Here is a 27,132-nt window from a genome sequence, read left to right as displayed (position 1 = left end):
AGATTTATAAGAATTACATGGGAAGAGAGGCCTTTGGATCCCCACATTTTCAGTAAAAGAAACAGGCTGAGAAAACTGCACAGGTGCTACCTGTTATGAAAAAGGATCAAGCACCCAGAGGACAAAGCCAAGAACCGCCAAGAATTACTCCCACGCCCAGAGTACTAATCAAGAAACTTTCAGTCTCAGTTCCACTGGACTGTAGAATTGCTGTGGACCTCAGATATCTGTGTGCCTCCCATCACCCTCCCCTTCCTTTCAAATAAGCCATCTTGGAAGCAGATTCTACACGCTCCGTTAAATCTTCAGATGACTGCAACCCCGGGTGAAATCTTGGCTATAACCTCATGAGAAATCCTAAGCCAGAACCACCCTTAAGCAGTCTCAAATTCCTAAACCACAGAAACTGTGAGATAAACGTTCTTTTAAGCCACTAAATTTGTGGGAGTTGTTTTTTACACAGCAATAAAAAACTAACACAAAACCACACCGTAAATTTCTCCTCACATTCTGTAGTAATAAAACATGCATCCAGACAGATACACCTGAATAAATCCTTTTTGTAGATGATTAAACAGTTTCCTATTTTTCGTTACCTTCTAAGAAAGCCAGAGTTGAATGCAGGGCTCAAATACAGTAACCAAATCATTCCAGGAGGATTTCCTTTTAACCGCTTTAGAGGTGTTTTAATGAACTATTATTATATACATATAGCATGGCAAATGATCTTAAGTCTTTTATTTCAATTAAGTGGAATACTAAATACTAAATATTATTCTCTAATAAATAATTCCCTTAATGCATATGTATTCAGAATTATATTGCCCATGGTTAGTAGTTAAATACATGCTAAAAAAGTTTTAATGCAAATATGACAAATGACAGAAAAATTATCCATTAACACAGACTTAATATAAAGGTGTTAAAGCAAATATTAAAGGATCACAGGCAATATATACTTAGTAAAACTACACATGTCACAGTACGTCCAAAACTATGAAGTATAGTCAGTTTTTTAAAATTAACCATGTTTCCATAACTTATTTTAAATAAACTTTATCTTAAATAAAACATTCATGAATCATGCTGTCAATGTTAGAATAGAATAAGAAAAATGAGAACAGATAAGAACAAGACTTACAGAGGAAACTCTCATTTATGAAAACAAAGAGAAAGATTTAAATAGCAAAATAACTGAGAAGTAAGACTCTATTTGGAAGATTCAGACAAGACCACAGAAGATCCACAGAAATCTTCTGACTTCTGTAATCTAATTCTACAGGTACAGGAAAACCAGGAAATAGATGTTTAGTATTAAAATGATTTAAGTATTCTTTAAATTCTGTTATAGAACTCAACTCTAGCTTATGTATAGATTATTACAGCAGGGCATATATGAATTTTATTCCTATGGCTGAGGAAAGAGTAGTTGTAGGATAAAATGAGAGATTTATACACTTTCCTTCTTTCTCTTTGTTTTCACTTTATAACACCCAAATTCTCTCTTGATTATTTTCAACATATTCAAATCATAAATATTCCTAAGAAGCCAATATAAAAATCTATAATAAAAGTCAACGTTTCCAATCTAATCCAGTTTAAAATTTTGTCATCTTCTGGGCCTCCTGAAGGTCCACTATCTTACTATTCATTTGGTAGTTATTTCCACATTTTACTGATATCTTTCAAATGTACATGTCACACAATTGTTTGCATCTTAAAATCAAGGACTAGGGGCCAAATTTTACATTTCTATATTTCAGTGTATAGCATAATTCCTTTCCCATGTCATGCATGCCATAAATATATGTAGATAAAATGAATCTTATATAGGCAAGTATCAACTTAAGAAATATATAATACATCAATTATCTAATTCCATACACCATATACTGAGAAATTACATTTTGAAAAATTACAGAATCTGATCCATATTACTCACTCTAGAAAGATTTATGTGTTTTATAAGGATGGACTCTTACCTTTACCAGAATGGCAGAATTGACGCAGATTGATTTGCTCCCTGCTTTTAGTCTTTTCTACAGAAAGTCCTGAATCATCAAAAGTTGAATGCAATGTTTCTTTGGAACTTTGTAGATTTACTTTTCCCTTATTAGAATCTGATGTCCTAGCCATTTCTAATTTCTTCTTAGAAAGTGAGTTCAGTGTGTTTGATTCAGAAAGTGGTGTACTCATAACTTTTTCTCCTACTGGCAAAGAAAACTGAGAATAACCAGGAGACATAAATTCTTTATTCTTCGCTGCACTCATGGGAAAATGTGCAAAAGTTGGACTTCGCTTATCTTCACTTGATGGGATAGTAATGGTTATACTTGTAGAACTATCAACATGACCTGTTGGTACTACTGCTTGATCTGAAACATAATTTGCATCACTTGTCTCCTTAGTATCTAAACATCTTCCAGAAAGACGATCTAAAAATTTATTCTTATTTGTATCTGGTGCATGTTCTAATATTTCATCATCAGAATCTGGACTACAAAATCCTAAATCAAAGGTAACAGAAAATAAATCCTTAGAGCAGTCAAAACCATATTCATCATTCTTCAGTTTTTCTTCGTGTACACCTCTCAAATCTTCATGAGATTTCCAATTATTAGTATCACAGATAATTTGATCTTGGGGTTCAGAATTATCATCTAACAAAAGTTCATCAGAAATGAAGAACTGAGAAACAGGTGCCACATCATTTATAGCATTTTTGTCTGACACACATAAAGATTTGCATTTACTATTCAAGGAAGAAAGACTCACATCATTAAACTCCGTATTAACATCATCAAATAGCAGTAAACTCTCATCCTGGTCAGTATGCAATATTGGGAGGCCATCGTTATCAACATCATGATTCTTCTCTTCAACAAAATACTTTGGAGGGCCTATGTTTATTTGCATATGATTGCTGGATACTAAATTTTCATTTTTAATACCTTTATGTACTTTATCATAGTCACAGAAGCTTGATTCATCAGAAATCTTATCATTAGTTGTACCATAAATGCAACTTTTTTCAGAAGGATGAGCAGTAAGTGAAAACTCTAAATTCTCTTGAGAATTTACAGCTGAATATGACATCAAACAGGTGGATTTATCCTTTTGTAAGTGCTCTGTGTAGGGTAGAAAAAGCAAGTTCTCAGGTGCAGAACCCTTAGCAATTTCATATTCCAAACATGAGAGTCCACTGAGAGGCGGAGGAGAATGGGATAAAAATTTCTCTACGTTAGCTAGTACCTCGCTTGTTAATGAATGACCATGATAAAATTGGTCATCTATTCCAGCTATATAAAGCTCATCCTCAAATGGAAGCAATAAAGTAGATGAAAGAGATTTCTCATCACTCAAGCTGTTATAACCAGAATCTGAATTTCCAGTAAATGAACTAGTAGATTTACTTGTAAACTGACATTCTGTCAATAATTCACAGGACTGATTAGCAACATTTTCATTGTTGGCACATGTGGCAGTAACTTCATCTGTATCCAATGTCCTTTCATCATTTAGTAGGTCTACCTGACAAATATTCTCAACAGTAGAATTGCTATCAGTGACTAACGGCTCCATGACAACATCCTTTTTTTGTTTTTTAGGTTGATCTTTTTTAAGTTCTTTAGATGCTTTTTTCTTTAGAGAAACAGTTTTAGTAGGTTTGATACGAGTTTGTTTAAAAACTTCAGCACATTCTTCACTGGATTCTGTCATCGAGAATGATTTGCCTTGATTTACATTCTTTGTAAATGAAGATTTCTTGTTACTAGCAAAGGTTCCATAGGCAAAAGGATTATACTCATGCCTGGGCACACTAGATGTTGAGCTAACATCTTCCATTTGTAAATAAGATTTAACTTCGAATTCATAACTGCATTCTCCCTATAAAGAACGAAAATGAAAAAGTCACAGGGAAACAAAACAAAAAAGCCAATTTTATGAGATAAATTTTACTCAGTTAAAGTATTTTCTAAGCAATATTACATTATTCAAATGATTTTCTTTTATACCTTAAAAAATTATTCTAAGTCAAACAAAATTAGAAATGACACTACTGTGAAATGATCATAAATTATCTTTAATCAGTTAGTATTTTTATATTCCCAGTACCTAATACATGGAAGACCCATGATAACTATTTGTAGAAAGAATTTAATGAATATATAAAACAAGATTATAAACACTAATTTTTTTCACTTCTAACATTTAATTGAATAATTATTCTAATTTCCTAAAAATAGATATTTAAGAAATTAATACAAATAAATAAAAAATATACATACCTGTATTAGATTTACTCTCTTGATGAAGGTAAAACTAAGAACAGCTTATAGAACATCTGAAATAAATGTACCTGTTTGTCTACTAGGCTGTAGGCTAGAATATACTATTTTTAACAAATTCCCCAAGAACTCTTGCAGTAAATGTCCCAGTCTTAGTTATCTTTAAATCTAAAACTACAGTCCCCACCACCCCTGACACATCCTTCCCTCTCACCCATGAATGCCACTTTGGTCAGGATTCCTCTACTAATCAGGGACTTAAGCAGTTAATTCTCCACTTTTTGAATAATAAATACAATAAATATTAATGTGGGAATGTCTGTCTCCCTGCCAGTAAATATGTTCCCCATAAACAGAGTATTTTATCTGACTTCTTCACCAATGCAGCCACAGGGCCTAGAACAGACCATGCCATACAGAAGGCACTAAAAAATGTGTTAATTTGATGGCACAGGCTTTCCTGAGATTTACAAATAATTACTTTATTTTCATGAATAACAGCTAGTAACAAAAATCGCAGCTACAGCCTATTGAGTAGTTACTATGTGCCAGTTACTATTCTAATTGCTTTACATGTATTAAGTTATTTAATTCTCACAACAACCTTATGAAGAAAGTATTATCATCATCCCCATTTTACAGATGAAACTGAGGCACCGAGAGGTTAAGTAACTTACACATGCACAATTACTAAGAGGTAAAGTTGGAATTCGAACCCAGCTATTTTGAATTTCACAATCGTAACAAGTTCATCATTCTAACTCTCTCAAGGAAGAATAACCAAGAAACTGCTCGAGGAATCACTAACTCTCTAAACCACCACCAGGATATAAGAGACATACCAAACGACCTATACGACAGAGAATACAATAAATCCCAATCTAACAAGAATCCTAAAATAGCTTTATAAACATTTTACATAAATCATTAAGTATAGTAAAACTTTGACTCTAAGTCTATCAATATTTACAGATGATGTTCTTCTAATTAGGTCTACTTCTCCTAAGACAGAAAACTGGTTCCTTACTGAGATCACAAGGAGCTATCTAGAAAAACAAAATAGTCTAGCTCTGATTATAATTAACACTTGTTTCTTACAGTAATTACTTCAAATTAAGAAGAATAAAGATGAAGTATTCTAGTTTCACTATCATACCAGCAAGAGAAAGTTACAGTAGAAGCCTACCTCTTCATGTCTCATTCCTTCTATCATTTGCATAATGTTGATGAAATGGTGACATCGATCTGAATGGTCAACTTGATACGTAGGCAAAGGATGATCCTGCCACAGTCTCCATTCAGAGAGAGAGAGTTGATGAATTCCAGTGGTTGGTTCTTGAGTCTGATTAATGATTTTTAACATAATAAAAACACACATATTCAGATTCCACACACTGATTTTAAAGAAAGTAATTTCATGAAGTATAAAGATGCCCTTTTAAATACATTTTAAAAATCACTGTTACATGTATTGCTTGTAAAATTGGAAAGAAAACAATAAATCTTATTAAAAATGAAATAAATAAGTAAATGTTACATGGGTAGCTCTTGGCCAAATTCCCATTTATATAGTTCCAAGTTAAGAGCAAATATTTAAGAAAATGTGTGACTTGAAAATTACTGTTTTGCCAGATTTATATTCTACAATCTAATAAAGAGGCATTCATAACCTCTCAGTAATACTGATCCCAATTCTTCGTGGCTGCTGCCATTCCTGACTTTACCTGTTAGTGAATAAAATACAAAATCTGAAGACCCATATATTTCAAGCCCTATAAATCTTCTAAATGGAATCTTTCCTGAGGTTGTTTTTCTAGTTCTCCAGGTGTATATGTGACCCCTAATCAACTCTCTTGACTTTCATTAAGTTCATCAATAACTTGTTCAGAATAAACAAAATAAACAACATTCAATTTAAAGTTCTACTGTAATTTCAAAACAAATATTAAAAACCAGTTTGCTAAAAAAGTTTGTACAAAGATTCTCATGACAGCAAATTTTATATTAGTAATATATTGAATAACAATCATATAAATTATGCCTACATAAAAACGTTTATATGCAGATATTAATAAAGACAGAACTAATGTAAATATATTAGTCATGTAAATATATATATATAATAAGGAATATAAGAAAATTAGTCGTTTTACCAAGTTAGACTTTAATATTCTTTTTTAAACTGCTTACATTCTCAATTTTTAATTAAGTTGACGTTCTGATCATGAACATTCACCTACTGCATAATCACTATAACGAGTATCTGAAAACATGTTCAACTTACTTGTCTGTTCTCATTTTGTAAAGACAGAAATTGAACTTGAGGCAATGTTATTTCCTTAATTCCTTCACTGTCTGTTAATCTGTATCGTCTGTTCCATAATTTAAATTCTTCTTCAGATAAGAACCAGTCTTTCTTTGAATTACTTTGCCTCATTTCTGTAAGTTGAAAAAAAATAGCTGAAAAGAGGTTTAAAAAAATCTGCTAGGCAAACACAAAATATATGACATCAACTCAAACTCTACCTGTTTGTCTCCTCATCTCTGCCAAACCACTGATTCTATTCCTTAAAATTAGTTTTCTTCATATAATCACTATCACTTCTCGCTTCTACCTATCTCCTAAGCTTCTCTCATCTCTTTGAAAGTACTAGTCCACCCTTCTGTCTAGAGCTAATCTTTGGTAATGACTTCTTCATTAACAAACAGCACAAGGTAACTAGGCTCTCAGTCTTAGCTTCTTTGCACTCTCTCTATTTTGCTGTCTAAGATCTGGCAGGAAACAGATAACTTACAAATGAAAACTCATACCATGATTGTATCATAACATTATCAGATAAGTTTTGTGAAACTGGTGGGGAGTGCAGAGACGCCAAGACTAAAAAGGGTTTTTGGCTTAAGTCTTAAATAGGGAGGGTGGGAGAGGGGTGAAAAGGGGGCAGGAAAGATCTACTACTTTAAAAAAAAATATTTTTTAAATGTATAGTAAATTAACCTTTTTTTATTTCCATAATCTCTATAAAGGAAAATAATCACCAACATGGAAAGGATTAAAAATATAAAGCACTAACTCTGGTCCCAGTACAGATGAGAGTAGGAAAAAAAAAAAGACTACTGAATTAGCAACCAGGGAATTTCTGTCTTAGCAATTCCCAAATACTACATAGGAAGAGACTTCTGTAAAATAAGGGGTTCGAATTAGGTGATCTCTCAGGTCCCTTTCAGATCTAGCAATCTGAGATGCTAAGACTTTTGAAATAGAAAGGTATTCCATTCTCCTAGTTACTTAAAATAAATTCAGACCTCTAAGCCCAAATGAATTATATACCAATATATAGAACATTACATTTATACACTCTATCTTGGCAGGATGAATCACTGACACTTGAAAAATTGGAGAGAATGGAAGGAAAAAGCAAACAAACATAAGTTAATATTTTTTTAAGGCAGATTCTAGAATTTTACCATCCATCCCTAGTAATATTTTAGAAATAATTATGAAACATACAGTTAACACTTACAAAAATAAAATGATCACTAAGAAAAATGTATGCCAACCAAAATGAAGTTTTGATGCTATTATTAGTTTAATAAATTCAAAAGAATTCAAAATACATTTTCATTTTAACCAAAAATTTGGCAAAGTCTTATAAAATGACAGGCATATTCCTGTTACATGGACTTGCATTAGGTTTAATAGGCACACTTTTGCACTGATTAATGGCTCTGAGTTAAGGGAAAGAACATTAACAAATTTAAGTGAATCCAAAGCAGGTGACTAGAAGGGAAAGAACTCTGAAACTTCATGGTATGAAACCAGTTGAGAGGTACTATCTTCAAATATAAAAAGAACTGCCACCTAGGTGAACCAAGGATCAAAACTATTCTTTGTATCTAGAAGCTATGGACAAAGGAAGTCCCCTACCATTTCAGTAAACAAAGGATGTTGGGGCCATCAAGCCAACAGCCACTGCAGCTGCCCCGAAAGGGGTTCAGTACAGAGAAAACCAGGATACTGGCCCCAGATGGTTAAGATGTATATCAAAGGAATAATTTCAATAAGCCCAATTCTTGCATCTTCCCATCATGGAAAAGCACTAAAATCATTAACTTGAAATGTCTGTTTTTTGTGATTAGCAGTAATCTTTTGATGTTACACTGAATGGGTTTTTTTCCCCAGCAAAAACTCCTATATACCCTGGCTCCTCCCCTACCTCTTTGGAACAGTTCCTCAGAGCTATATGAGAGGCTGCCTTCCTGGGCTGTAGTCCTCATTAATGCCCCATATGAATTATTCTCAACTTTTGAGTTTTGTTTTCTTTTTTTCAGTCGACAAACCCAAAACTAAATCAATGAGTATAAGGTTCAGAGACAGGTGTTTTTTCAGCAGAAAGACTTTTTCTTTATGGACTATTCAACAATGGATGAACTGTCATAAAAGAATATAATTTCCATTACAGAGATGTTCTGTTGGGGCTGGATATACATTTAACAAGAATGCTGCAGAAAATATTCCTACCTTGATAGGCAATTGGTCAGATGACCCCCAAGGTTTCTTCCAAATCTTAGACTCTTAACTACATTATTTTATGATTCTTTAAAGCCTTCCTTAAAGATAAGCAAAATTCAAAAGAAAAACTTTTTGTTTCTCATTTTTATAGTGCTAATGTTTTAAGGTATTTTCTTGCTATCACCAAAATCTCTGTATTCTTAAGCTCTCATACTCTGCTCCCTGGCACCAAAGTATTTGTTTCTCACTGACTTAATATCACCAATAACTTAGTCTAACTTCACCACTATCTGGTGTAACGATAAATTAAAAAAAAAAACTCTCCTTTGCACAAAGGGAAAGAAACCACTCCCCCTCCCTTTCTAGGAGCAATTCTAGCGACACCTAATGTTTGTAATCCTTTCTTTAACCCTTTGATACGTATGCAAATCTTTGTAAAGGCAAAGCTAGCCTCTAGCCAGCTTTTCAACCAGAAATGATTTCTTAAGGATAGAGGAACCACCTCTTTGAAGTGTAAACATCAAGGAAGATAGTGTCCCTATCTCCTAGACAACAGGGAGAGTAGCCCTGACATTTTCTCTGAGCTGTCCCTATCTACTTGTCATAGAGACAGAAGTTTTATTATTTCTTTGGATGAAGTGCAACTAGCTAACACAAATGGATACCTCAATTACCAGGGGAATTTGGAGTGAAATATGAAAGAACATACAGCAAATGGTGCTACCCTCTTATATGAGGACAAGTTACTGTTAATCTTAAGAACCTGTATGTAAAGGATTTGTAACTGCTTGGGAGAATGAAGAGGACAGAATTTCTTTCTGTCTTTGTATTGTCTTAGTGGATGGATTACAATGTACATTGTAATACAGTTTAATGCTTATTCAATAATAAAATGATTTTTCTTCTCTACAATTGTAAAAAAGATTCTCTAGGTTGGTAGGATATTTAAAATTTTCCCAACACTGGGTTTCTATCACTCTGTACTGTCAGTGTCTCCTTCCCTTTGCCACATGAATAATCTCTTAACCTTTCCAAAGGGGACACCCATAACATCCTAAATGTATCAATATATGTCCTGCTAACTAACAAGAGAACAAATGTATGTCTCAAGTGCAGAATTTTTTATTTACCATTCCTATGGGAAAAGACAGATGACTTTCGCTGCAAATTCCGAGAAGGCTTCTCTGGTTCAAAGACACCATGAGTGATGAACATCTTATGTAATTGTGGATTGATTCCATCAGGAACCATTCGTGGACTTCCTTGGTAAAAATGAAGGACCTGCTTGTTACCTGAAATAGCTTTATAAATACTTCTTTTGTTGGACTGACTTTGATTATAAGTCTGCAAAAACAAATAAATGTCATATTACATTATTTCTGTAATAATCACTTAGCCATTACAGGCAATTATTATTATTAGTCTGAGTTTATTCTAAACAGTAAAATAAACTCTGATCCACTTAAATACTTGGAGGATAAAATACCTGTTGTCTTAAATTTGAAGCCTGTTCAATTAACTCGATGAAAATCATTTCAAAATTTATTATTATAAAAGCTTACCTTCAAAAAAAAAGCTTACCTTTGTAAATAACTCTACTGTACAAAGGAGATCTATCTTTAGTATCTACTGTCTTTGAATAAGGCTGATATTTACATATAAGTGTAAATTTCTTTTTGAATACTATTCTGGTATTTCAGCTTGTTCATCTCTCTACATGCCAGTTTTCTTTACTGTGTGTAAGAAAACTATTAGTACTCCGCTTACGTGGTTGTTGACAGGACTAAATAAAATAATGCAATTGAAGCACCTGGAACATTGTCCAGCCCAGAGTAAGTACTCAATAAATGAAGACTGTTATGACTATTTAACAGATAAGAAAACTAACACCCCAAAAGAAAAGTTAAATGATTTCCCTACGATAATATAATTAGTTAGAGCCAATTCCATTCAGTGATAATACAGACTTTTAAAAGCAACACACATCTCATTTATTGGGATCATTTTATAGATAAACTGGATGTTACATAAGAATATGCTTATCACATGAAAAGTATTGGGTAAAAAGAATTCATTTTTCAGGATGATTCTTAAAGGATTTATAAAATATTTTAAATCAAATGTTTAAAACTATCATAATTAATGAAAAAGTCTTTACTTGGTATAAAATGTGAAACTATTTACTTGGCCACAGAAAGAGTCACACTGAGTTACAAAAGTTAGTTAATGCTTTAGTGTGTCACAAAACAATATTATGTACTACATCATATTTAGGAAGGCCTGTCACCCAAGATTACAGCAAAGTATGAACATAATTCAAATCCTTTATCACTTAGAATAGGCATCAGCAAACTTTTCCATAAAGAGCCAGAAGGTAAATATTTCAGGGTTTGCAAGCCACACATTATCTCTGGCTGATATTCTCGTTGGTTGGTTAGTTGGCTAATTGATTGATTTAGGCAACTCTTAAAATGTAAAAAACCATTCTCAGCTTCACTGTAGTAAAAAACAAACAACAACCAACAACAACAAGAGAACAATTTTAAAAACCCTAAACTAAATACAAAAAAAGGGCCTTAGGAGCATAGAGAAATAGTAAGAAAGAATAATACATATTGATTTTGGTATCTAGGGGCCTCTAAATTAATACTGAAGTACCAAAATGTGTTTCTTTATATGGATAAAAATTATAAAACTGAATCCAGTCAAAAATTCTCCCAATTACAAGAAAAGAGTAGGCAGAATTTAACACAAAAGGAAATAAAAATCAATCACAATTACCTACAGATTGTTTGGACTCTGAATGTTAATAGATTGATATTTGTCTTTAGGCTCTATTTCTCAAATTTCAAAGATAAAATTACGTTTCTACAAGTCTACTTACACGTTCTTCTCGTCCTTCTGCAAGGATAACAACAATCCTGCCTTGACGTTTGCGGCCAGTTCTACCCATTCGTTGTACAAGACGAATTGGGCTCTTCTGGGCATCAAAACATATTATAAGATCAACTTCTCCTATATCCAAACCTTCCTCCCCAACACAAGTAGAAACCAATGTATTGTAACCACCGCTACGAAATTGTTTCACTACCTGAAATTAAAATGATTTAAAATTAAGTAGATGCAAGCATAAGAGAATAGTAGATCAAAGCATACTTTTTCCATTTGCCCCAAAATGCTCAAACCAGATTAAAAATCAGCACCCAGGATACCATCGAATAGGAAAAGCAGCAGCAAAATGGCAATACAAGCCAAAAGAGATGGTGGTAAAATGCAAAGGGCACTCCTAATTCCTTTGCTTTAATAATGGTTGTGATTCTAAAAGGGCTGGTTAACAATTTACACATAGATAACAGTATTTTTAACATCACTAAAAAGAGCATAAGGCAGGTAAAATAGCCCAGAGCAATTACTGCTATTATCATATCATAGACCTAAATTTATTGTTAGTAAATTTAACGATAATAGTAAATTTAATAGTTAAACTATTGTTAGCTTAAAGTAAGAATGTTTTATTACTCCTAGAATTCACATCTTACTTTTTGTATTGTCATTCTGGTGAAGGGGAGCAGAATATGCCACCCTAAAATATGACTGTAGGTGTTTAGAACATGCTGCCCCAAACTATGCTGCTTTGATATATTGATTATTTTGAGCTGCAGGCTTCCTATCAGCATACCGTTATACAGCTCAACACGAAACAAACAAAAACGACTTCCATCTCTGCTCTCTTTTACAGTAAAAATCCATGAAAAACGTATGTACTTGCTATCTTCAGCTCTTCTCAGTGGTGGCTTCTCTCACCATTCCACTGAAAATGTTTTCAAGGTCATTTGTCACCTCACCTCTTAATCAGATAGTCAATTCGCAGTTATTATCTTGTATGACCTACCAGCAACATTTATACATGTCATCACTTCGTCCTCCTCATTTGGCCCCAAGATACCACACTCTCCTGCACTTTCTCCTATTTCACTAGCTACTTATTCTGGTTCCCCAGGGCTCAGTCTTTGGACATCTCTATCTTCATTCAACCACCTGGTAACTTTATCCATTCTCATCCATTCTCATCTATACAATGATTCCCAGCTATATATTTCCATTAATCCCTGAACCCATGAACTCAAGACTTAAATATTCAATTGTTTATTCAACACCTCTGTTTGATGTTTATAACAGTGTTACTCAAAGTGCAGTCCATCTACTATTTATTACTGATGCTGGTACTGGTTCACAAACCATTTATTACTGACTGACAAGACCAGAAAAATTAAGACTAAAGGTTTAGAAACTTGACAGAGTTATTCTACATTTGTTGACTCTAGTAATAAAAAAAAAATTTAGGCAAGAACTTTGTTTTTCATTAATTTTACTTTTCTAGTTATTCAGTTTTACTGTAATGTTCAGAGGTATCTCTCTGTAACATAGTAGGAGGAAATAAACTGGTCCTCCATCAGTTTTTTCCTTGCTGTTTTTATTTTTTCAATTGAAGTATACTCAGTTACAATGTGTCAGTTTCTGGTATACAGCATCTCCATCAGTTCTGACAGTTTGAAAACCACTAATCTCAGAGGCAGGCCAAGGTTAGCTTGTCTAAAACCAAGCTAAAATTCTCTACAAAACTTGACTTTCCTGTGGTCTTACCAATCTTAGTTAACAGCCACTCTTTTCAGTCGGTCAGGCCGAAAACCTTGGAGTCAGCCTTCACACTGCCTTATCACATCCTACTCTAAGTTGCCAATAAGTGCTGTCAGCTTGACCTTCAAAATATATCCAGATCCCAACCATTTTCTCATAACCTTCCCTGCTAAAACCCTAGTCCAAGCCACCATCATCTTTAGCTTGAAGTACTGTAGTAAGTCTTCCAATTCCTCCTGTTTCCACCCTTAGCCCCTGTGGTTTATTCTTAAGATAGCAGCCAATATGATCCTTTCAAAATATCAATCAGGCCATGACCCTCCTCTGCTCCAAATTCTTCCCATCCAACTCAGAGTGAAAACCAAAGTCATTAAAATGGAAATGACCTACAAGGCCCTAAACAATCTGGTCCCCCAACTTTCTCTCTGACTTCATCACCTGTTTCTAAGCAAATGAATAGTTCAATTACAACTACTTGCATGAAAGCTTATTTCAGAATAAAAGTGCTGTTATGAAAGTAATTATGTATAGGAGTAATAAAAAGGGTTGTTACCCTGGCCTACATTAAAATATTATTGATAAAAATGAGTAAAAGACAAAGTCAATAAAATCTATGTTTCTTATTGTAACTGACAAACTCAGGAAATGACTTTAGGTAATAATGAAATTGGTCACAGACCAGGTTGGGTTCTATGAGTATTTCAAAATGCTTGACCTCCTAGGCAAAAATCCACTTCTTTTTTCATTCATATATAAATGCTAACATTAGTAATAATTACCCACTAGATGCTGAACCCTTTAAAGTACTTATTAGAGTTGAGATAGGGAAAAGTGTTACATCCAGACTCAGGAAAACTTCTTAGACTCTCTCCGCCAGATCCAGTCTGCTTAAACAGACTCTTCTGAGTGCAGTGAGGACTGGTAAAATCTATTAATGTTGACAGAATCAAAAAAGTATCCTTCATAATGAATTAGACATTAAAGACATGCCTAACTGACAGAGGCTACTCAAGTGTACACCTATAGCTAATCTGCAAAAACCTGTATATGGTTTATAAAATCAAGAGTCTAAAATTTCCAAAAAAACACATCATAGTTATCAGAAAATGTATGACCTCTATTCAGAGCATACAGCTACCTTAGATACCACCATGGTTTCTTTCCTCTGACCATATTTTTAAGTTAAGATTTTTAAATAACAAAAAAAAAGTGATAAGCTCATTATTTGTTTGGAATAAATAATTAAAGTGACTTAAATAAATAGTAAATACGGATTGAAGGCTCTACAGTATGGTTTCATTTAATGCTTACAGTAGCTCTGTGAAGTATGCTTACAGATAAGAAAACCTGAGGCACAGGAAGTAAAGAATTTCCAAGTGGAAGAGCCAGGATTCCAACCTACATAGTATGATTCCAGGGCCTTTCTGCTTCACCACACTTCAAAAAGAAAGTTTCAAAACCACAAAAAAAATACTTTTTTGGACTTTCAAAATATACCTAGTTTTATTTACATATTTACTATAAAATTATCTTTATGATGTAGCCAACTGACCAGTGAGTTAAAACAGAAAAGGTCTAAGTGCAAAGCTAATCAATTTTATTTTAATAATCATCATCTCCAGAATAATTACCTCCAGTTGCTCCTTCTGGGTAAAACCCTTCATGCTTTTCCCTGAGGCATGGCCAACAAAAGTCATGACTCTAATAACTGGCTGATGCTGTAAAAGCATTTCTGCAATTTCTTGAACACTATCTCGAAATGAAGAGAAGATCATAACTCTGGTCTCATCACATTTCTTTTCAGATCTGTTTTGAGCTACATAAAAAAAAAAACTTTAATTACAACTTTTTAAAAAGCACACAGGTAAGAACTAGTTGAACAGATAAGCCTGAAACTTAATACTAAGGAATGACAATTCTTTCAAAAAAATAATTTCAGGCATCTTAAACCTTTGCTGGTTTCCCTCCTACCTTTTCTAATAATCTTAATAAACTTGGCTCCCTATCTCTCATTGGCTGTCATAAAATAAAACCCTAAACAAATCAAATAAAAATTACCTCTGACCAGTCCTTCAGTTCATGCATGATGCCTGCTATTCCCCTTTACCTTTTAAATCAGCAGCACAGGACTGCAGAGCTCCCACTGCTTTTGTAAATCTTCCCTTTCCTTTCTGCTCACTAAAGGCACTCTCTTACTGCAGGCCATGATATCCTGTCCTCAAATTACTGACACTTTCAGATTCTCCAAGGAAAGCTGCAGAATATAGCCTACAGTCAATCACCAGCCTGCTCCCAATGTCTCTCTGCCTCTTGAGAGGCAGAAGAATGCATGAGTAAGAACATGATTTGGAGGCTGGGCCATTCACTCTCTTTAAGCTTTAGTTTATTCATATCTAAAATGGACTGAGGTAAAGATTAAATGAAATAGTAAATATAAAGTATGTAGACTTGCATATAGCAATTGGTTAGTAATTGCAAGTTGTGCGGGGCTTTTTGTTGTATTTGTTTTCTTTTGTTTTTAACATTGTACAGGATGACTTTGACAATCCTTCTTTGTTAAATATGACTCATATTATATCAATCATCATGTGTATGCCAGGGATTACACTAAGAATTTATATATTAATTTAGTCTTTATAGCAACCCTATGACTTAAATGACTTAGTACATACAAAGTTAATGTTCAGTACATAAGGAAAAAGAGCTGCCATTGCAAGGAAAATTATTCCAGATTAAACCTTTGAATCTCCATAGCATCAAGCCTCTACATCTGACCAGCTCTTGATCAATAGCTATTTTCAGTGCAAAGCTATCTCCTTCAACCAGCCACAGCCTGCCTTACTATCTTCATTCCACTAAAGCTCCTCTACAAAAGTCGTCAATAACTTCTATGTTGCCAAATTCAATGGATGCTTTTTGGTTCACCTGACCATACTTCTCACAGTCCACTCCTTCCTATTGAAATAGTCTCTTCCCTCAGTGTCTCTGATACTTCACTTGTCTGGTTTCTTTCTCAGTCTCCTTTGTGGCATTTCTCCCTCTGAACTCTAAACGCTGGTATTCTGCAGGACTAATTCTAGACCCACTCTTGTCTCTATAAATTGTATTCCTGGTGATATGATCACATCCACTCCTGAAACTTTAAATACTGCCTTTATGATGATAACTCCAAAATTTATTCAGATATACGTAAACAGATAAAAATAGAGCAGACCATTCTTCTAAGATTCAGATTCACTCATCCAACGCCTACACATCCCCACTTACATGTCTCAAAAGCATCCTAACATTTGCTTTTTCTCCTCTATGTTGTTCTTAATTTTCTCTTTGCTCATGTATTCATCTGCAAATACACACAGACATACCCTTAACCCAATGATTCCTTTTATTTTCTCATACCCTATGTCCAAACCATCAACAAATATTGTTGGCTCCAACATCAAAATATATTTAGAATCTTCTATAACCACTTCTCATCACTACTACTGACTTGTACAAGCTACCATCATGTTATCATCTTAGACTATTACAATAGCATCCTAATTGGTCAATGTCTACTTTCCACAAAACTACCAGAGTAATCTTTTTAAAATGTGAATGCAAGTCAGATCACGTCACTCTGCTGCTTTGAATGCCTCTGGTTTCACAAAGCCCAAGCATTCATAGAATAAAATCCAAAGTCTTGACTTGACCTACAAACTCTGTGTGATCTTGCCCCTGGCTACCTCTCCAACCTCTGCCTATACCACTCATCCTCATTACACTACTCCAGCCAAACTGGTTTGTTTACTTAATCTCACCAAGCACTCTACTGCCTCAAGGCCTTTGAATCTGCTATTCTCTCTGCTTGGAATGATCCTCTTAACAGAAATCCACAAGGCTTGCTGCCTCATTTCATCAGGTAACAGCTGAAATATTACCCTGCAGAGAGGCTTTCTCTAAAACCCTATATAAAACAGCCTCCTTCATGACTCTATTTCCTTACCTAGTTTACTTCTCCCTACCATTATATTATGTATTGTTTTACAATCTGCTTCCCTTATATTGCCCCAGACTGACTTTTCTTTTTCACATAATACCTATTCTTATTCCTACCATCCCTCTGTCCCATATCCTCCAAAAATTTTTTAGCTTTTTTATATTCATTATAAAAATCAATATGAAATAATGAATAATTGAAAGCCCACCTTCTCCATAAGAAATGTTAGCACAAACTAATGAGTCAGAGTTTTAGCTTTTTCAGTAACTTTGCTTGCCTTGAGGCTATTAAATATGACCTACCATTCCATGACTTGAAGTGTTCAACTACAACTTCTTCTAATTTCTTTAATTTTGGATGACTATAGCAGAATTTTTTATCTTTATCTCCTGGGGGGGAAAGAAAAAAACGAAAGCAAAACAAAAAATAAAACTTTTTTCTGTATTTTTCCATATTGAATTACATTACTGTATTTTAATTATCCTTTTCAAAATGGATTTGTGAAAACTTGCTTTCTTCTCTTTATTTAAACATTAAGTAGCACCTGAGTAGCCCATAAGCCTTACTATAAAATAAACTTTAAATTTTTATGAAAATTTCATACTGTGAAAGAATCCAACTGGGAATCAACAACAAAGTAGAAGGGAAAAAGTCATTTAGTTAAGCTATAAATCAGTTTTTGGTAGCTTTGAGAATTTTCACTACCAGGAACAACTACTACTAACTTCTACTATATATTTAAAGTTTACAAACTACCTGAATGTGTATTTATTCTAAATTAAAGAATAAAATCTGTTAACATTTAAGAGATCTATTGCTACAGAAATTAAAGTAGATATAAATAGACATGTGGATCAGTGGAGCAAAAGTTTAAAATTAACCTTGATAAAGAGGAAACAATATAAAATTTTAAAAGAAAATCCAGACCTTTTTGGATAGCAGAGATGCCACTTGCCGAAGAACTACGTGTATGTGCAAATATGCACTCTAGATGATTATAGAGTTTCATGAAGGCCTCATTTCTGCTAAGTTCATTTTTAGCCCGAGTCATTCCTTCAGAAATTAAGAAAATATTTTCCCAATAAATAAATTTAATAGAAAAACAAATCAAAGATATTATTTATTTAAAAGAAATTAAACTTAAGCAAGGAAAGTAAGTTTTTTCAAATTTAAAAATGAAAACCAGCAAATTTTTCCAGTTCCACATTCGTATGTATTAATAAGTGGGCTTGCTTTTTTCCAGCAATTTATCAGAATCAAAGAAACATGGGCTGGCACCTTGATCTTGGACTTTCTAGCCTCCAGAACTGTGACAAATATATAAAACGTATGTGTGCTATTTAAGCCAAAAAAGGAAAAAGAAACAAATATGGCCATTTGTTACATAACTATTTCATTGTTTTTTTTTAAAACGATCACCTAAGTAACCCAAAGATCAATATATATCTTTAACCAAAATAATACATGTCAGCATTTCTTTAAATAACTTCATATAATTTACCTTTAGTTCCATCCATAATTCCACAAAGGAAGAAGTATAATGATCTCATTCCCATTTGCTGCAATAATTCATAACCATGGTATAAACTAATACAAATAGCAAACTCTCCTTCGATTATGCCTTGTTGCATTCCCTGGAAAAACAAGCATATATCAAATTTACACAGAGAAAGAAATGAGGATACATGTTCCATGTAGAACTTAATTGGTTCATAAACTGACTGTACCTCAATAAAAAATTTAAAAAAAATTTTTTAAAGAACTTAATTGGTTCTATTAAATGTCATAAGATGCTGGTATGGAAAGGTGTCAATGTATTTTCCATATAAAATCGCCCCTTCATTTTTTTTCTTTTATTCAATAGGAAACTTATTTTTTAAATATTTCTCCTCCTTCATTTATTCTCTTTATCATATGCTGGTTTTCTTTATAGGTAAATTATTAGCAGTATATAGATTAATTTGGTCTTTCAGAATTATTTAATGAGTACCTACTATATACAAAGCACTGAGCTAGACATTTGGAATACAGGGAAAATAAGTCAGATGTGCCTAGCCTCATAAATCAGGACAAATATGTAATCAAATTGTTTAACATTAACATTTAACACCAAGTATACATTCCATAATAACATCGGACACTGAGCACCAGACACTGCTATAAGCACACTGTTTACACAAACTTATTTAATCTTAATACCTAGGAGGTAGGTACTACTGTTATGCCAATTTTACAGATGTGGAAGCTCATACACGTGGTAAGCAGTAGAACCTGTATTTGAACCCAAGAAACTGGACCAGTGTTCTTGTAATTTTAACCACTATTCTCATGTTCCTTTTATGGACGCATACAATGGGTGTATCCATACGGTAAGACAGCTTTAAAAGAAGGCCATTGAGAATATATTTTATTTTCCTTTATTAGAGATGAAGACTATTACTCTATACCTAACATTTTTAATAGCATTTAATATCAGTTATAGTCATTTTAAATGCTTCCAGGATAGTGATAAATGCCCTAGTGCTCGCTTTGGCAGCACACATACTAAAATCGGAATGATAGTGATAAGTGCCCTAAAATGGCACCCTAATGACGTAAAATGGTAAAACAACTTATCTGTAAAACATAAACTCTCATCAGTAAGATCAAGTTCAATGGATTCAGATTTATAATTTTAAGTTTCAGTGCACCTTCAACTCCCAGCTGAAATTGTAAAACATTTTATTAAAGTTTAGTGTAATATACTGCAATGTCACAGAAAACTCCCTTTGTGGTTCCCCAGATACTACAGAATAAAGTCTGTATTTCTGATAACATTTAAAGCTACTCCCGTGTGGTCACAACCCAGATTAGCTATCGTAGCTGGCTTCCTCAATCCTTTACCTCAGCCAAATTGGCTTGCTCACTGTCTCCTTCAGACTTTCGTTCAACTGCCTCTGTTCTTTCGCACTGCTTTCCCTCTCGGTTCCAAGAATGACTTAGTGCCTTTTTGTGCTTATGAGCATCTCTTTTGACTTTGGATCTAACTTGATGTTTTGTTCCTATCCACCTATTTCTTTTCTATGAAGATTAAAAATAAAAAGCTTCCTGTGATGCTTCCTCCAACCTTGGTATGGAGAATTAAGACTAAATGCTATGGGTCTAAAAGTTAGTTAAAATACATCTTCTTAAGACCCTTCAACTTTGCAAAAACATAAATGAGCTAAGAGGCTAATTCTTAGTTAAAATTATAAGATAAATTTATCTTAATTCACATCATTAAACTGTATTCCTGCTAGATTTTTTCATGGTTTTATAAACTACATAAATCATACCTGAATTCTTGATGAGATAGTATATACCAAAAAACAATCATTATTTACATTTCATCCTGGCTCTGAGTAAAAATTTAGTCTATCATCAAAAGTTATTTTAAAATACCTACCACAATATTTGGAGATGGGTTTTTCCTAAATTGATCTCTTGCTAGAATTATCTGGTATTTTGTTAGATTGGGGATATCCCTTCTCATCAGAACATTCCTCTGAATCAAAGAACTGGCAAATGCTTCCAAAATCTGAAAATTTCAAAGAAATGTTGTTTAAGTTTTAAAATCCTTTTCCAAATACAATCACTTCCTCACATAATAAAATAGTTATTTATATATTAAATAAAAATTGTCTTAAAATGAATTTTTAAGTAACACAGAAGAGATAATAAAACTATGAAGTACTTGATATTTATCCCCAGACAACACTCATAGGAGAGTCAGCACAACCAATTAAACCAATCTTAAATTATTAGATTCAACTATAATTTAAGAACATAAGTGTTTATTTTTTTTTCTGAACTCTCCTCTCCTCCCCTCAGTCTAAGCACAATAAAAGTAGGGCTTTGATGTCTTCTCTGTTGCATCTTCAGTGCCCAAAACAAAGTCTGGTACACAGGTAAATATAGACTGATAACTAAGTCAAAATGCCTTGAGTATATTAAATTTCATTCACTAATTCATTCTTTCAAAAATATTAAGCACTCACTACGTGTCAAGCACTGTTCCTGATGCTGGGGACATTGTGCCTGAGACATATGAAGTCTCTGCTTTCATAGTTTACATTCAATAGAAGGAAGAAAAGAATAAAGAAATCAACAAACAAAGAGAATTTCGATTATGATAAATGCATTTAAGAATCTAAAACACAGTAATACTGTAGAGTCTCTGAGGGGAAAGGGGTCAGCATTACATCAGGTGGACCAAGACGAGTTTGGTGGGGGTACTGGGTGGTGAGAAGCAATGGCACTGCCCAGGCCCCCGCAGTCTCATCCCTCTTTCCTGTCCCAGGAGGCAGAGGGGCGGGACCTTGGACTGTGACCTGGCCGGTGCCCTTCTCCTTCCTGGCGGCGGCCCATTTCCCCTTAGCTGGGGATGGACCGCTCTGGGCCAGGGCTGCCTCCAGCAGGGTAGGAGCCCTGTGAGAGTTGGTAGGCCAGGCCAGGCCAGGCATGTCACTATGGGGCCTGCTGCTGCACCAGTGACAGGAGCGGCGCTCTCGAGGGAGAACTGGGCATCCAGGCTCCCAAGGCTCCCCCACGTGTTCCCTCTACCAAAGACGGTTTCTTTTAAGAGGGAATATTTTTCATCTGAATGATGAAGTATGTCTAGCATGAGAAGTTCTGGGGACAGAGCATTCCAGGCAGAGGAAATGGCAGACAAAAGGTCCTGAGTTTGATGCTCCAGTGAAGGAAAAAAAGTGACCAAAAAAGAGAGACCTCCAGATGAAGACCTACTACAGCAATATGTAAATTAACTGTTCAAATTTTTGCCTAAGTTTTACTTCTTAAAATAGAGTTATTTGGGTACATTTTAATCTTTTCTCTCTTCCAGCTTTGCTGATGGCATCTGCCTAAAGCAGCACTCTAAAAATATCAACAAAGTTAAATTATTATGTTATTATACAATTTTTACATTTTTATAAATGGATTTTAATCCTAACCAAATCTAATAGCATTTATGTGATAGGAAAGACTTTCCCATATCTTAAATTATTAACACTTAGAGTTTTGTTACAAATAATTTAAAAACAAAAAACAAACCATATTCCTATAAAACGTCTGTTTAAGGAAAACATATTAAATAAGGTTAAATGATAGATAAAAATGTTTAGATTATCCACTCCCGCCCAGCAAGCTACTTCAAAACATCACAGATTAAAACAACAACTATTTTATCTGCTCATGATTATTTTCCTGTGGGAAAGAATTCAAGCAGGTCACAGAAAGGGCCTAGAAGCAATGACACCACAGTAACAATGAGCATATATATACCCTAGTGTCCAGGTCTTTGTTTCTAAATATCACTCTTCCATAAAAGGAATTGGGATTCCTTGGAGAAACGGTTCATTCCACAGCTGGAAGAGGAAAACTACTAAATGAGTATAAAATACCTTATAATATCAGACAGTTAGGAAGTAGTCCCCCTCCGCCTTCACCAAAAAAGTGCATGTCTAAAGGACACAGGAGCCATCTTAAAGGAGCTCCCAGTGGCGAAAGCTGGAACAATCTGAGCAACAAAATTAAAAATGATAGTATTGGGCTTAACCCACAGGAAAAAAAATCATTATCCATTAGTCCATATTAATATAAAGAATAAATAAATGGGGGAGAAGAAACAGTTCTTCAAAATAACAGAAGAATTCAAATTAACAAATGTAAATGAGAGAAAGAAGAAACCATGATTAAGTAAATACTACAGAAATAACTGCTGTAGGCAAAAACCATCATTTATATGCTAAAATTAGTGGACAAAATATTTTGAGAAATAGGATACTTGCACTGTCTCACAGTATCCACCATTGGAACTTTCCATACTATTTTTGAAAATTTCTTAAAAGCCTAAAATTACTGCAAAACAAAGTATTAAAAATAAAAAGAATTCTGTCAGAGCCCTGCAGTGACAGCTTGTCTCTGCTCCTGATGTCTGGTGTCTCAGGTGGCTGAAACAGCCCAACTGGGCTGTGTGTCTGACCCTCAATTCCAGTATCTACTGGTTCCTCCTTTCCCCTCAATGTGGCTAACTTGAGGCTCATCCTGGCTAACTTAGGGTTCATCACATTCTGTTGGTCAAATTCAGTCATAGGGTAAACCTAGACTCCAGGGAAGGGGAAATGTATGCTGCCTATCAGTGGGAAGAGTAGCAAAGAATGTGTAGGCATCTTTAATAGACAGCAATGAGGGTATAAAAACAAGGTATTCTCCTCGCATGACATTATGGACTTTCCTTTTTTTTTTTAAATGGAGATACTGGGGATTAAACCCAGGACCTCATGCACTCTACCACTGAGCTATGAACTTTAGTAAGCCATTTGTTACCCCAAATTTCTCCCATTTCTTACAACTACAGTACTGACATTTGGACCAGATAATTCTTTGTTGGGTGGGGGGAAGAGGAGGGGTCTCCTGTCCATTGCAGGATGTAACCAACACTCCTGGCCTCTATACACTAGATGCCAATAGCAAGTCCACTCTCCACTCCCTCCAGTTATAACAACCCAAAATGTGTGAAGACATTGCCAAATGTCACCAAGTGGAGAAACACTGCTGTACAAGGGATCAGGGAGAAAAATACTGAAAATACATTTCCTTACAAAGAAACTTCAGGTTGAATCTGAATACATGTTTTGGATGTGTTCACTATGTGAAAATTCACTGTGCTGCACACTTAAGTTCTGTGTACTCTGCTGTTCATACGGCGGGGGGGGGAGAATTTATACTGTAATTAAAAGGCTTACTCAAAAAAATACAAAACCATAGAAGGCTATTATCGGCTTTAGAAATGGTCCATCATTTTGTATTTCCTCTTTGATGAATAGTTTGCCAGTACATGTAAAATATGGCGCTCATACCAAAATTTTAATTTAAATGAATTTTTCAACATATTAATTATATAAAATGATTATATATTCTCAGTCAGAATCTGTTAAAACTAAAATAATTATATTGTCAGTTCATTTATTAAAACCCTGAATTATGATAAAACTGGCTTACCTGTATATATGCCTTTTGAATGGCTGAAAGTTCCTCACCAAGGGGAACAACAATCTTTTCAACTCGTCTTTCATGAGAATATGGCAAAATATCTGGAGAATCTTCAGAACGAAGCTCTATCTGCCCAATTAGTAGATTAGTAATAACTTGTTGCACAGCCTACACAAAATCAAGTATGATTATAAATTAAAAATCACATGTTAAATTTTTTAGTTTGTCACTAATAGAAACAAAGTAGCAATAAATTTTTGAAAGAGACAGTAGAAATTCATATCATTAAATATTTTTTAAAAACTATAAATTATAGCACCAGAAGTGGCATAATAGGGGGAAAAGGCTTTTGAAACATCCTTCCTGCATGCAGCCTTTCAAGCCAAGCATCCAAGAGATAAGAATATTAATAAATGTCCAACAAGCTCCTCAAATGTATTTTGTACTTTCCAATGACAGTGATATATTCCATCAACATTTATAAAGGCTGAGACAAAATAGAAGTTTTAGATTAGCAAACTAAATCCTCAAAATATTATATAACAGTCAATTTTAGAGTCAGAACTATAACCCAGATTTCCCGATTCCCTGGCAAACACTTTTTTATGTGTTTTTTTTAATATGATTTTTTTGTGGGGAAAACAGAGAAGACTTGTTACTATTAAAGGATACAAATGCATCTTAGGAATACTTTACAAGTTGACTTGTTAAGAAATTAAGGGCAAGGGTCCTATACTAAATCAATTATTAATAAATTAGTAGAATATTCTCCATTAAATCAATATACATTATGTGAAAATATTTGCAGAGCTAAGTTTCATTCACCCAAAGCTTATAAAGGAACTTAATTGTAAAAATAGGGAATTGGAGCCAAAACACAAAACCTATTGGTATAAACTGCTGTACCATTAGACCACAGTACGGAGTGTGATGAAAAGAAAGGAAGGAAGGGAGTGAGGGAAAGAGGGAGAAAGAATACAGAAAGTATCTAGAAATTAAGAAGTTTAAAAAAAAAAAAAACAGCAGAGCCTCATGGGCTTGGTTTCAGACAAAAAAAACTCTAGGGTAAGAATAACATTTCAATCACTTTTGTACTCCCAGCACCTAGCATAGTGCCTAACACAGTAGTACATTATAGTTACTGGAGGTCCACATACATTCAAAATCTACAGTAAATGTATGACCATTTTGAAAAATTAAGTAAGACTTTAGTATTCTTAATCATTCATTCATTCAATAAATATCTAACTCCGACATACCAGGAGTTGAGTTGGTGACAGAGGTATAACCACAGTAGACATAACCCCTACATCCGTGTAGCTATTTAGTTTACTAGTCTTTGCAAAAAGACAGCAAACAAATGAATAAGCAAAAGAATGACAGACTGTGATAAATATTAAGAATAAAATCACAAGATAGAAGGAGCTGACTTTTGGTAGCTTAGAGTGAATTTTTCTGGAGAGGTGATATTTAAGCAGAGACTTAAAACAATCAAGCATGTTTAAAGAACGTTGGGAGGAAGAATCTCTAAAACTCATCGAGGCCATGAACAGAAGGAAAAAAGTCTTATGGTTTGGCAGAGTTGAAAGCTATCTTAGAAACTATCCAAAACCCAATACAGGGGGAGGGTATAGCTCAGTGGTAGAGTGCATGCCTAGCATGCACGAGGTCCTGGGTTCAATTCCCAGTCCTTCTGTTTAAAGAAAAAATAAGTATATAAATCTAATTATCTCCCCCTCAATTTTTAAATATGAAATTTAATTTAAAAACCCAATACAGAAGACCATTCAGAGCTACTAAATCAGAATGTCATGGAATAGGGCTCAAAATCTGTATTTTTACCATCCAGCAATAAATGAAACTTAGGAAGTGTTCAAAACAAAGAAGTGCTTTCTAACAGACACAGGAGGCATTTTCAAGGCACTCCCAATGGCCAAAGCTAGAAAAGTCTGAGCAACAAAATTATTAATGATAGTATTGGATTGTAGCCCTTCCCGAAAAATCCGTTAATCCATATTGATATAAGGAACTGAACCAAGAAATAAATGGAGAGAGACAGCCCTTCACTACAGAAGAATTCAAATTTTAAAATGTAAAAGAAATGAGGGAGCGGGAAAAATAATGATTAAGCAAACAGCACAGAAATAACTGTTGCAAGCAAGAACCATGACTAGATGCTAAAACAGATTACAAAGTCTCACAGTATCTCGCCTACAACAGACGTAATTACAAAGGAAAAACAGTCATATTACAATGGGAACCAGGAAGTCATCATCTTAACCAAGTCAAGATTAACAGCACCGGTAATAAGACAAATCATCATGTAGTCTCTGATACAATGCGTTGAGAAAGGCACAGCATCAGTTCTGGGATATTCTTGCCAAAAATGCATAAGGTGACTCCAACATCAGACATACCCAAATTGAGGGATATTCTACAAAATACTTGGCACCTACTCTTCAAAAGCATCAAGGTCATGGAAGACAAGAAAAGAATGAGGAACTGTCACAGACTGGAAGGTATGGAGGAAACATGACAACTAAATGCAATGTGGGTCCCTGGACTGGGCCCTGGAGCAGAAAAGGACACTGGTGGGAAAACTGGCAAAATTCAAATAAGGTTTGCAGATTAGTTACTAGTATTGTACCAAGGTTAATTTCCTAGTTTGATCATTTTACTATGGTTATATAATATGTTAAGATTAG

The 27,132-nt window shown here is 34.2% G+C and overlaps 1 protein-coding gene across 15 annotated transcripts in view; it reads right to left on the bottom strand.

Moving 5' to 3' along the window:
• The window catches only part of FANCM (FA complementation group M), a 765,839-nt gene that overhangs the window by 733,710 nt on the left and 4,997 nt on the right, over nt 1-27,132 (bottom strand). For all 15 annotated transcript variants that reach the window (XM_072962981.1, XM_072962983.1, XM_072962982.1 and 12 more), the window contains exons 4-14: nt 24,437-24,595; nt 20,841-20,972; nt 18,918-19,050; nt 18,344-18,469; nt 17,719-17,805; nt 15,069-15,253; nt 11,684-11,890; nt 9,930-10,143; nt 6,574-6,728; nt 5,476-5,631; nt 1,983-3,888 (exon numbers count right to left, since the gene is read on the bottom strand). In XM_072962981.1, coding sequence (XP_072819082.1) covers nt 1,983-3,888; nt 5,476-5,631; nt 6,574-6,728; nt 9,930-10,143; nt 11,684-11,890; nt 15,069-15,253; nt 17,719-17,805; nt 18,344-18,469; nt 18,918-19,050; nt 20,841-20,972; nt 24,437-24,595 — 3,460 coding nt within the window. The remainder of the gene's footprint in view (nt 1-1,982; nt 3,889-5,475; nt 5,632-6,573; nt 6,729-9,929; nt 10,144-11,683; nt 11,891-15,068; nt 15,254-17,718; nt 17,806-18,343; nt 18,470-18,917; nt 19,051-20,840; nt 20,973-24,436; nt 24,596-27,132) is intronic.

This window comes from Vicugna pacos, chromosome 6 (assembly GCF_048564905.1).
Source record: "Vicugna pacos chromosome 6, VicPac4, whole genome shotgun sequence".
Classification (NCBI taxonomy): domain Eukaryota; kingdom Metazoa; phylum Chordata; class Mammalia; order Artiodactyla; family Camelidae; genus Vicugna; species Vicugna pacos.
This window is presented reverse-complemented; position numbering and strand designations above follow the sequence as displayed.